Source organism: Hesperophylax consimilis, chromosome 21, assembly GCF_061612785.1.
Source record: "Hesperophylax consimilis isolate HC1 chromosome 21, BYU_Hcon_1.0, whole genome shotgun sequence".
Classification (NCBI taxonomy): Eukaryota; Metazoa; Arthropoda; class Insecta; order Trichoptera; family Limnephilidae; genus Hesperophylax; species Hesperophylax consimilis.
Genome location: NC_142856.1, coordinates 1,953,637 through 1,967,427, shown reverse-complemented (window position 1 = coordinate 1,967,427; position 13,791 = coordinate 1,953,637). Strand labels below are relative to the sequence as shown.

General features: G+C 33.0%; 1 protein-coding gene across 1 annotated transcript in view; it reads left to right on the top strand.

The window, feature by feature from the left end:
- The window catches only part of LOC149413494 (uncharacterized), a 117,987-nt gene that overhangs the window by 41,563 nt on the left and 62,633 nt on the right, over positions 1-13,791 (top strand). Inside the window, exon 2 of the mRNA XM_089644621.1 lies at positions 2,932-3,491. Coding sequence (XP_089500747.1) covers positions 2,932-3,491 — 560 coding nt within the window. The remainder of the gene's footprint in view (positions 1-2,931; positions 3,492-13,791) is intronic.

The following is a 13,791-nucleotide window of genomic DNA, read 5'->3' as shown; positions in this document are numbered from 1 at the left end:
ACTATCGCTTGACGAATCGTGCAATATAAATTATGTTACTAGTATGCACGATCAATCTAAAATTATGACGTAAATTGTTATTATATCGCATGCCTTCCAGATATTGCAGATTTGTTTAACAACTTGATCGGCGGTCACGGTAATGTCATTTTTGCAGAGATACATGTGTTATTGCATCGGACATGGGTTATTCGATTATTTACAACATTTGAATAATTATTGTGACTGTAACTAGTGAACTGGTGTGCAATCCAAGAGTGGAATTCGACCTCTTCCATAAACTTCCCCACAGTCTGCGGTCCTTCGCCTTTCGCCTCCTGGCAGTCCTCAGTCCGTCCAGTCCTGTTCCAATCCTCTTCCACAAATTCTGTCCATCACTTTTTTGGTCTGTCTCTGGGTATTTTCTACAGTTATGATTTTTTGGTGTAGTCAATCAGTACAGCCGTCAACGTTCAGCCCATCACAGTATCAGGAATCTACAGATGATCCTATGATGGTCTCATTCTCATAATTTGTTTTCTGTATGGTCTCTTTTCTAGCACTGGTACAAAATTAAAAACATGTTTGGCCAAAAAAACCATAAATTCCATGTAGCAATATTGAAAATACCATGGAGATAAACACTTTAAAAACCAAGACAACAATCAACAAACATGAAGATTGGGTCTGCAAAAAGATGAGGAAATCAAAAACAGTCAACAAACCAATTGAGGAAATCTTAAAAAAATATATATTTGACACCAACACAACCAACCTACGGTCAACAAACATAAATATGAGGTCTACAAACATGAATATGAGTAAATCAACAAGCACAGTCAACAAACAAGTTGAGTAAATCGTAAAAATTATGATTTTAAACCAACAAACCTTCTACCTGTCCGCTACGGAACAGGAATCCCTAGCTAGGAAGGCTGGGAATATGCTATGTATCTTTAATAGTCTTACTATAATAAAAAATAGCTTAATAAATGTGTCTTCATTTCGTGTTAGGCGCCATGTTCAACCGTGGGTAACTACTGGTCTTATTTTTCCTATAGGTAGTCACCTAAATTTTTTTTTGAACAGCCAAGAATAATTAGCTGCCCTAAAGAAAGGCTCCGAATGTATTATTGTTGTATTTATATATTTTATTACTTTTTTCCATTAGACCCATTTCAAGCAACGAACGCTGCAAGAAATTATATTTTTGATTGACAACCGTACAACTTTTGTTGATCGTCACGCAATTTGGACGAAATGGCGTGTCTGCCTTTTGTGATCCAAACACTGTTTTACATTTGTTATTTTTAAGAAATAATGTTTTCATAAGAAGCTAAAGTTCCACCAACTTTCACAGTTTTAGTATTTTTCAGTGAAATTTTGTTTTGCAGCAATTTTAGATAATATATTATCTTTGGATCTATGATTATTCAAGCATCTCTTATACAGTTAAAGATGTGGTCATTATTTTTAAATTTAAATAAGAATTTTATTAAACCGAAGCAGTAATAAACAGCTATTAAGTTTTTTTTTCTAAAGTGCGTTTATGCAGTGAACTTTCATAACAAATAAATTTAAATAATACAAATTCCGAGATGAAAATACCCCTGTACGAATGATACTCATACTGCCCATGAATGAGTCCGAAATGAATCTGAAATCGCACTGGTGCGTTATGAATATCAGCACCAATGAGACCTTTCGTCATATTTCTTAAGCTCATACAAAACATACTAGTGGCGTCAGAGCCGTAGACCTGCAAACCTCGGCTGCCTTAGTGCGCAGCACCTATGATATTTTTGTTAACATAAAGTATAACTATGCGTGTGGAAGAAAGCGTGAACTTTCAGAATTTAAAAAAGACAACGTTAAGAATAATTGAGTTGTGTAATTTTTCCCGTTCAAGTCAATTTGGTAGATTCAAAAGTCAACTTCACATATGAATCTTGTTTTAAAATCGGTGGAGCCATTGTTATGAAATTTATAGATCCATTTTATTAAATTTCTAGATTTTGTTTTAGACAGACTGTACAGCAATGCCATACTGCAAGCCGAAATTCACGATATTAAAGCTGTGTCTACAAAAATTCTATTCTTTGTAGGAATAAAATTATTACTGCTTTCACAAATGATGATCCATTAGTCCCTCAATGTACCAGTTAAAATCAAACGCACACTAAACTATCTACATAAGTATGTAAAATCAATAGACCGGTAAACGGTAAAAATAGATTCTACCACACTAACGATAGTGACATAAATAATTCAATCAATCTAATCGTAAATGGATTTGAATCGTGTTTTCGCGGCTGGTATATTTTAAATGTTATTTATTTAAGTTTTGTGGAAACGTAGGTGTATCCGTAATATTTATTTTCAATTGGTTCTTATCCTTGTTCAGCGTGCAATATCGCGAATGTGGCATGAACCGTGTTTAGTGGCTTCACTCCCTCGCATGTTCCCTTCTCCTGTGCCCCCCCCCCCTCATGTTTTGAGCGTGCATGAGGAATGTTAGCACATGTCTCTCCAACGCTCTATGCAGACCGACCGGAAACTAAAAATCCAATATTAGTATGCAATGTCGCCCCTAATTGTATAGTTCTATTGGTTTGAGCGGATTAAATATCACTCATCGAGAAATGTTTCCTGGAAATATCAATTATCTAAACGCGCAGAGCGTGGATGTTTACCATCGTATTGAAATTTCTCAGAAATATAAGCGGCGCTCATCAACGCCTTGGAACTCTTCGACAAGGTGGAAATACCCGAAGACACAATACATTTATTTGTCACGCTGAGATGGCACCACTTTATAGGCTTCAAAATTACTAATAATCTGTACCTGGCGTAGGGGATAGACTGACATTGTTTTTAGCGCACCACCCATTGGTGTGAGAACAAGCCGCCACTTATTACACGTGCTAATTGTTTGTTTTATTTCTCTTTCAGTATCCAATACCTCGACGACCATCGGCCCGCCGCCCCCAATCCCCAAAAGGCATGGACAATCAGGCCTTCCAATCCAGTCGTGACTCCAACTTATCTGACGCTGGATCCCCCTATCACGACGACGATTCATCTATAGACCAGAAGCAACACAACACACAAAACAAAACCAAATTAAAAGAACTGATCGATATAGAATACGACGCGGAAGCCGAACCTCAGTTCAAAGACATCCAATTAGAAGTTCATAGAAGATCTATGCTGCAGAATGACCCAATTAATAGTGATAATATAGTAAGATCCATGCAGCAGAATGATTCAATGGACCGTGATGTAGTTTTGGGAAAGGTTAGAAGTTTCAAGGATGACGTACATCTGGATGAGATTAGTGTCGTGACGATGATTTCTGGTGTGCCTTTGCTGGACGCCTTGCAAGTTTGTGGTAATAACAAGAGTGCTGTGGGACCTCTAGTGCCTCCGAGGAGGAAGTCCAGAGATGGGTCTGTGGATAAGAAGAAAGCGAGGACAGTGAGCCTTGAGAATCAAGCTCCGCCGGAAATCAGGTAAGAACCTATTGACGTAATATTACCTTGTGAAAAGTTGTTGAGTTGGTGTTGTTAAGTAATTAATCATCAAGTAACTTTGAAATTGCAGTGAACTGGCAAGCATTTCACCACCGTCAAGTAGATCGAAATTAATTATTCGTGAAATAGGTGCTGAGTCTTGAAGGAAATCTTTAATCAACGGTGGTGAAAAAGACCGATTAGCAATAATCGACAGTTTTCTCAGAGGTGGTCAAATACCCCGTAAGGATTATAATTAGGTTTTGTAACGTTTCACTGATTACTATGATTGAAGACTTTTAAGAACATTTCTCCAAATTATTAGAAATGTGTAGCATTCTAGCAAAAGTCTTTCGCAATAAGGCTTGGACAGTGAGTTTCCTCTCGTTTCGAAGGTCAAGTGTGCAAAATTTCAACTATGTCGGAATTAATAAATAATCAATTGGATAAATTTGTATAAAAATCCAACGAACGCCCGCCCGATGGCAGCCACGCGGCCGTCCGCCACAGATAAACTTATTTATATAAATAGAAGTTTATTTTCAGAGTATAGTATTTGTTTTTTATAAATTTTATGTGAGTGCGATTTTTGTGTATTTTTGTCTGAAACGTGACGTTCTATAATCATTATAATGTACGTTATCAATTAACATCTTCCGAGAGTCAATGCATTGTATTATATTTATTGCATGATATCTATAATTTGTGGACTCGTGGTTAGATAACTGCTTACAGTGAAGAACACGTCACGAATTGACATGTTTACAGATGACCTAAGTCCATTTAAATGGTAGAAGTTAAGTACCACATAGTACAAGAACTAAGTGCTCTTATTCTAATGATTTTTGTATTCTTTTAGTGATTTGATATATATATTTTTTAATTTTATTATATTTCTCTATTCTGCTTTGTACTGATTAGTTAACATCATATTATGTTATAAGAATGTATCATTTAGGCTTATCATTATTTGTTATTTATAATGTGCGTGAATTATTAATGTAATTTTTAATACCCTATCTATAAACTACACGCCACTCCCCAATTCGAACACGAGAAATAATTTCTCAATTTAAGTTCCAAAATCCAAATTTAAAATTGTATGAAAAAGACATTTAACATTAGTACAAATTAACAGTATGAATAAAACAGAACAAAGAACGTTAAAATGATCATTCTCGTAAATTATCATTCTTTTAAATTATCATTCTTTTAAATTATCATTCTTTTAAATTATCATTATTTTAAATTATCATTCTTTTAAATTATCATTCTCTTATGACCGTCTTGCCCCATAATATGTGTATAATATAGTCGCTATGTTAAAATGTGACCAACAAGAGTAATTGATTTCTTTAACTTTGACAACCTTTTTATATTCGGCATTAGCTTCGTCCAGACACTCCGCACAACGCACGTGAGCCGTTCCTAACCCGCACTTAAATAATTCAGCCGTCAAAGGGGCAAAATAAAATGTATGAAATCAATTGTGGCTTTAATAATGTATTCGGGTCTTCCCAACAATTTTCAAGTATTTATTAAGGCGAAAATAAGACTCTGATAGCGGGCGTTTGCTCGAGGCTCACATTTTAATTAATTTAGACGAATATACATATTTTCTTTTTTTAGACCGATACATAATTATATATATATAATTTATTTATATTTGAGATGAATAGAAACAGTACCTTGCCATTCAAATATTTTATTTAAGACGATTTGAAAATTTTATTAAAACGTTTTTCAACTCTAAAATTAGCGGTAAGCACAAGATTTTATTTTTCTAGACGAAGAATTAGTAACTTCTCCGAGGATTTTTCTGGAAACATCTGAGATTTTAGTTGTACTTTTATCAGAGATAATTAAAATAAACCCCGAGGAAAGATCGATTTTCTAGGCCTGCTAGGTCTAATTCGACCGCGGGTCTGTCCGTTAGGCCGAATATTTTTTTACACGACTTCTTCACTTACGTCGTTTAGATTCCCACTTTATTTTAGGGTATTGTGTGTCTTAACTTACTTGCTAGTTGGTAACGGCTCACGTGCCTTGTGTGGTGTGTCTTTACAAACCTATTGACCGGCATAAATAACAATCAAAAGTCAAGGATTGTTTGCACGATGGAATTGAGTAATCATTATTTACTAGCAGTTAAAAACCCGCTCCGCGGATTTTTTCTGCTAGGCCGCTCTTAGTTGGGCTTCGCCCATTTTAAGTGATATTAACAACAGTTACATTTAATTGATAGATATTAGGACATTCACAGAGATGGGGTGAGTGTATATATTATTAAAACACGGAACAGGAAGGAGTTAATTAATAATAACATGCTAAATTTACGCATAATAAGAATGACAGTTGTTTGAATAAATTAAATTTGACTTATTTGTGATGGATTATTTCAAATGAAACACTATTATTGACTATGTGTCTACAACTGATATTAACTGTTATCTTACCTAATATAATTAGCTCATAGGAGACTTGCAGTGCTTAAATATGTGTTACAACCGTCAATGTCTATAAGTTTAATCAATATCGTTTAGTTTGTCACAATTAAAGATAGTTATAACAAAGTTGACTTAAATAATAGATAATTATATATTGATTTATTGTACCCGTGTTTATGAATAAAAGGAGGGTAATTGTGCGATGAGATTAGAAGTCGGTTTAATTGAAAGGTGTTAATTTTACTCCAACTGTTGGTAATTCTTTACCTAAAACTGTTACTGTATCTAATAAAGTTTAAAGTTAGATTATATATACACCTTCATCAGGAGAGTAAAAATCTATATATAAAGGTAGATTATTTCAATATAGCGCCCCTGAGGTGATATCTCACAAAAGTGGCGCTATGCAAATTGTCCAATAAATAAATAAATATAATGTTTAAATTTTATTGTGTATGCACCGAAGTCAAAAATTAAATATAGATTGCAATTGGGAAAGAAGAAGTGGAAGGAGGGGGGAGGGATAAGAGTAGGCTGGGTTTATAATAATTAGGAATTACAATATCGTTAGACGGGAAAGACCAGTTAAGTGGGAAAATATTTAAAAGAGAGTGTATAAAAAAAATTCTTGTTAATTATATCTGCTTTTATATTAACATGTTTCCTCATTTCTAAAATTACAAAATTATTTATAGTGAAGTGTTTTAAGACCTGAAAAAAACAAATAGAATATAACCATAAAACAATATATTCATAAGACGAATAGCATTTAATAACGGTTATTCTAATAAATTGATAGTTGAAATACTAAATAAAAAAATTAAACATATTCTATTCAAACGGTCTTTTTAAAGATAGAAATAAACAATGGCGTAGAATTCTGTTTGTGGATAACGATACTTCTAAAATTATATATGAAAAAACAATTCTGGTACTATTTAACTGGCGTTTTACACTAATAACAATGAAAAATATATTCTTAATAATAAAGATAGCAAAATTCAAACAAAAAAATCAGGAGTTATAAACTCAATTGGGATGATTGTAATTTCTTTTACAAAGGTAGAACCAATAGAAACTTTGAAGTCAGAACTATGAATATCGCAGGGCTCTAAATGGAAATAGTGAATTTGAGTTTGCAAATCATCTTTTGAATAATGATCACACTTTCGATAAAAATTCAGGTCTTAAAATACTTCACTCAGGATATAAATTAGAAAAAATGTCAATATAAAATCAGATATAATTAATAAGCAAAAAAATATAAACAATAATGAAAAATGACGTTACAAAGTGATAAGCTTCCAGAAGAAATCTTCTTATTAAATGCTTGTTAATCGTAAATAGTCAAATATTGTGAGCTGCATATTTAAATATTTGCGCCATTCATTTGGTTCGTTTTTATACCGCCAGAGGTGCGCTCTGTCGGCCGTCTATAGCCGTGCGTATCGGCCATATTGAATAAGGAACGCGTGATTTTTTATAAACGTCAAACATAATCACGTAACTGTGGATAATTTTCACTGTAATGTAATTAATCCAATGGATTATGAACTTTGTAAAACATATTTTCTTCGATATTATCCAAAAATTATATGAGCAGAAACGATGCTTTTGAAGAAATCTCGTATTATTATGAGGCGATCCTATTTTAGTATGAAATCGTGTCTTAATTTTCAAGTTAGCTGAATTTGCCCGAAACAGACAATTTTAATTTGACCAATCGGCCTACATCGTCCAGACGCTAGGACATTAATACTATCAGATATTTTGATGGTTATTTTAGCTTACTTTCTTTGTTATTTCGTGACCTATCTAATATTTGAATACGGATATTCGTGTAGGCATACTATGTATGTTACAATTTGTTGGTACCTACCTACGAAATTAATTATCAGAATAGGTAAAACACGCCAATCCCAAGGGTCAATGTTATGTCATTAGGTACAAACATAATAAAAAATAATTTATAAATATTATTATTTCCTGGATTCCCCGGAATTGCCCTGGCTTCACACACAGTTTTACGTAATTTCATGAAATTAATAAACTTTCTGTTGTTTCGAAGGGCAAGTGTGTAAAATTTCATCAACCTCAGAATTAGCATACAAATCACCCGACCGTCCGCCCGCCCGCCCGTTACAAACACTCTCGTATAAATGGATAAACGAATTAACCCGATAGATCATTGGTTCTTCGCGATCGTGTTCCGATGACCAGTTAGACAAGCGTACAAAGAAAACATAAACACTTCGACAGTAAATTCAAGCTTTGGACAAAGACACTACCAATACCATGCAATAAAAGCATTCAACAGTGTAAAACTTGAAATTAAAATTGAGGAAAATAAAAATAAATTCACACACAAAATTACAAAATGGTTTAAAGAACAAAAAGACAACATTACCAAAATTTCATAGCATAAAATAAAAATAAAACCTACACGTAACAAACAAAACCAATATAAACACACATCACTCACAAACACACAAGATTATATTTTAAATGTATTATTTTCTCTTTAAATGTATTATGTAGATTATATTTTCATATTATAAAATGAAGGCCTCAGCACGGGGAAGCCACCCAGTGAGGCCAACATTACTGGAAAACTTTGAAATGTAAAAAATATTGTACCAAATAAAAATAAATAAATAAAATGATCGGGTTACAATGATCGGGTAGTTCATGATCGACCCAGGACTATCAGAGGTTCCGACCTGATTAGAACAAGTAAAAGAAGATGGTTGATATTATATAGCTATCATTTGGGTTCGGAATTATCAACAATACCGCTTCGTACTAAATCGATACATAAAAATTTATGTAGCGTTTTTAAACCTTTCACAATATACAAAACCAGGGCGTAGGTAAATGACCGTAGAAATACGGTTACACTACTCGGCACTCTACACAGTCGTTATCCCTTAATTTTCCCAAACTCAAAAATATTTTGAGAATAGTTGACGAACTTTCAATGGGTGTTTTATTTCGGTCGATTTTTAACAAAATTTGTTAGTGATTCATAGCTCACTGAGACGTTTTAAACCACTGATGAGATAGGTACAACGTTGGTAGTGCGTTTTGGTCGTGTCCGTGTGCCCGAAGTAAATTCAATTTTTCCTTCTGATGAAATATGCATCTTCAAATATCGATATTCTTCCCTGTGCAAATTTATTATGGAAAACATTTTTCATTGTGTTTGCTGTAGATTTTTGCTTATTTTATAATGTACAGAGTAGATAGTGGGTTAACATAAAAAAATAAAAATAAATAACAGGGAATAAAAACCAACCGATCAATAACGGTGTAATAATTAGATATGTAAAACACCACAGGTAAATATTTGGGTCAAGTGACGTTAACCAAAAAAAAATCGAGAAATTTTGTAAAGTTCCAATGGTTTTCTGTAAACATGTCCAGAATCTTGCCAGTACAGTGGGTGTTATATAGTCTATTTATTAATGCAAATAGTAAATTACATTAAAATCAGCTCATCTCACTAGGGAATTCCCACGTCGAGATGTGCAGCAACACAATTATAGAAATAATTCAAATATACAAGCAAAGTATAATATAGGAAACATAAATTAATATAATAACACTAAATTATTACACAGAATTTTTTTTATTTTTTTTTATTAAAGGAAAAAGTACATATAAGTAATAAGGTTTACAATTTACAATGACAATATTTAATACTACTCTTCCAGAGAAGCATTCGCTTGTGGTTGGAAGAGGAGTGTACATTATATTATTGTAAAAATAAATTCCTATCTAAAAGCACAAATAATTGACAAAGTTGCCTCTAAAATCAACCAATCCATCGTAGACGATGATATTGATTTTGATTGTAGTTGATAGGGAATATTCTACATAGTTATTTACGACTTGCTGTATCCCGCCACGCGTTGCTGTAGCTCAGTCTATCTGTGCATATAGTGAAACAATAGCGCGTATTGCTTTTACGTCCAACAGATGGCTCTGTTTTTTTAACATGTTTTTTTATCTGTCACAGGTGATATCTATGTAATTCAGGTATACAAAAACACACTATTATTCGAATACAACTTTGTATCAAAATTTCAAATCAATCAGTGAAGAACTTTTGTATATTTAAGATTTTGAACAAACGAACATTTAGGACGGGTTGTTCGGAGAATTTGAACAATTCATCAAATTTCAACGTTCATTTTCGGGTTCTGTGAAAGTCCTATTCAAGTTCTGTTATTATATCATTGTAGACTAGTTGCTTGACAAAACTGAAATAAAAACAGAACTTGAAAAAATCTTTCACAGAACTTGAAAATGAACGTTGAAATTTGAACAATTCTTCAAATTTCAAATTAATTTTCCAGTTCTGTGAAAGATTTTTTCAAGTTTTGTTATTATTTCAGTTTTGTCATGCAACTAGCCTGTGATGATATAATAACAGAACTTGAATAGGACTTTCACAGCACCCGGAAATGAACGTTGAAATTTGATGAATTGTTCAAATTCTCCGAAACAACCCGTCCTTAGTGCCAGTTGTTTCGGAGAATTTGAAAATTTCATCAAATTTCAACGTGCACTTTTGGGTTCTGAGAAAGTCCTATTGATGTTCTGTTATTAAAACATTACAGTCTAGTTGCTTGATAGAACTGAAATAAAAACAGAACTTGAAAAATCTTTTTAAGAAGAACTCGCAAATTAACGTTGAAGTTTGATGAAAAAAAAATGATATCAGTTTGTTGTGACGTGCGGTTATTTAACCATATTATACACTAGCACTACTCTATTCTCTATTAAATAATATGATCAACTGACTAACGTGTCATACCATACGTATACGCTATACTCGCGCCATAAAAATTACATAAAACACATAATAGTCGTATCTGCTCGTGACTCAATTGTTAATCTTGTGTACACAAAACACACATGGCTGTATCGCCTCGGGAAATGTCAACACGGTAGTACAAAGTTAGTTAGTGCTTAATGCGTAGATGTTAAAAATATACACAAACTGTTATCTTGGCTTCTGTTGGACCAAAATTGAACCCTCGAATTAATACCTACTTAAAACGAGACAATACCCTAAAATATAGCCAGAATATTAAAGACGTAAGTGAAGCAGCCGTGCACAAAAATATGCGATGCGCGGTTCTGGTGTATTGGACAGACCTGTGGTTGAATAAGGAAGTTGAGTCCATTTTTTTTATTTTTTTTTATCAATGTTCGCATTCAAACTTAAATACTGGTATTTTTTTTTTTTTTTTTAAAGTTTGTTTTCATAGTTAAATTAATTCTCAAAGTTTAAATTTTATTAAGCCCGCCAAAACGAGCGGAATCCGAGCGGTAACAGGCGGGGTGTAGTGTGACGTCATTAGAACTGTGAAAACCACGTCGCTTAAGCATTATGTATGGAAAAAAAATTAATTCTTCAACAAGGAATTCCAGTAATTTTTTTACCAATGTTAACCGTCTATTATAATTGATGTTATTAAAAAAAAAAAGAAAATTGATTAAGATTTCATAGTTAAATTAATATTTTAAGTTAGAATATTTGCTTTTCACGCCCGATACGGTACTTGTACGGTATCGCCGTCGCTACTTGTTGACGTTCCCCGCGCGAATTCAGGACCACCGCGCAGAAAAGTAAAGACCAAAAGTAAAATAACGGTTTACAGCCCAGTTCACTGTGAGACTTTTCTGAGCGGCCGGCGGCCTGAAGTGTATCACATGCTTTGTGACATGTATAATAATAAAAACATCTAAGTTATGCAATAAACAACATATTATTATAAAGCACTATACGAATATGTATCTTTAGAAATCCATTTCATATAATAATAATAACAAATACGTACATATATTTGACAAACCCAAATAAACCTTTGGCCTATACACCTCTCTCATCTAAATCGACCATCTCTCATGTAATAGAAAGAGATGCACCATAGGTGTTCCGTTGTACGTACAAGTCACGACACATGTGACGACAGAATTCTTTCGACCAATCGTGGAGCGTATACAGTATATTGCTATTGAATGCTTTTTCAAGAACGTTTAACTAATTGTAAGAATAATAATATAGAAATATATTTATATATTTAGAATCGATATTTTTTGATCTACATGAACATATTTTTTATAAGTCAAAATATTTTTCACTCAACTTCCTTATTCGCTCTAGCAAATCTTTAAAATAAAGTGGGAATCTTAACGACATAAGTAATAAAGTCGTGTAAACAGAATTTTCAGCGCGCGGCCCGGCGTAATGGACGAACCTACGATCAACTTTGCCCTAGCAGGCCTTGAAAATCGATCTTTCCGTATGGTTTATTTTAATTATTTCTGATGAACGTTTTACTAAAATCTCAAATGTTTCTAGAGGGATCCCTCGGGAAGTTACTAGTTTATCGTCTAGAAAAATAAAATCTGGTGCTAACTGCTAATTTTATAATTTAAAAACGTTATATAAAAATTTCAAACCATTTTACATAAGTTGTATTAATTGAATGGTCCTGTTTTTATTAATCTTATATAAGTAACTTACATCCGTACGGATTCCTCTAGAAACTTTTTAAGATTTTAGTAATACGTTCATCAGAAATAATTAAAATGTGCTCATCGAGCAAACAACCGTTATTAGAGCCTTATGTCGCCTTAAAATGACACTATCTAAGAATAATTATTATGTTATCTATGATCTCGTGGTTGAACGGTTGTTCAAACATTGTATATTTGAAATTGTTTTTGCAGATTGTGTATAAGTAAGTATTCGCCTGAAATACAATTACAAATTGAAAAAAATCTCCCGAAAATGAATAAATGCCGCCGACTGGAATTGAACCATCTGCCTTTTGACTGCTGGTCAGGTGCTTTAACCACTAAGCTACGTCGGCTTTTCCATTTCGTCGGGGGATTCAGCACTAACAAAGCCTTTCCAACATAAATAAAGTTGGTTTAAAGGTTGAAAAATGTAATACGCAATAATTGTTGAATGAAAAATACTAGTACATATTGAATTGTTTGGTGGTTTTGGTATAGACAACGTTAAAACGTGACGTCATCCATCGTTGAACAAAAGCACTGCTTTCTTAGAAAACCATAGCTTTACTCTATTTAAAACACAAATTATACTTAGGACGGGTTGTTTTACAGAATGTGAACAAATTATTATTTTTTTTTCAATTTCTGTCATAGTTCTATTTAAGTTCTATTAATATTTAAATTCTGTGAAGCAACTGGCCCATAGTGATATAATAACAGAACTTGAATAGTCTTTCACCGAACTTGAAAATCAACGCTGAAATTCGAAGAATTTGTTTAAGGCGATGCACTACGCAGTAATGAAAAATCATGTGTTTTTGGATTGAAAATTTAGTCGCCTAGAAAGGATTCAGATGCTTAAATTAAATACTGCGAGTAGAATACATCCTGGCCTTTGAAATAATCGAGTATTTTTTAGATAAAGTCTTTTTATAAGCCCAGAAAAAAATAATGTATAAAGTCTATGAAAACTTCTTTAAAGTTCAAAATCTCCTACTTACGAACCCATTTTCGGTTATGATTATATTGTATAATGTGGCAAATTAAATTATTTATAAAATGATCGGAAAAAAATATTTATGCCTGAACATCCACAAAATAATTTAAACGGCACTTTTTCGCCATGTTTTTTTCTTTCATAAATCAAAACAGGCGGATGGTGTTAAGCGGGAATTTAAACCTTATCACCATCTACGTAAGGGCTGTTATTGATAGCGGCTTGATTTAAAATATTACACGACGTAGTGCATCGCCTTAACATTCATTGTGAAAAGCTTCTCTGAAAAATCCTGAAATTAGATGGTTTAAAAAACTACCAT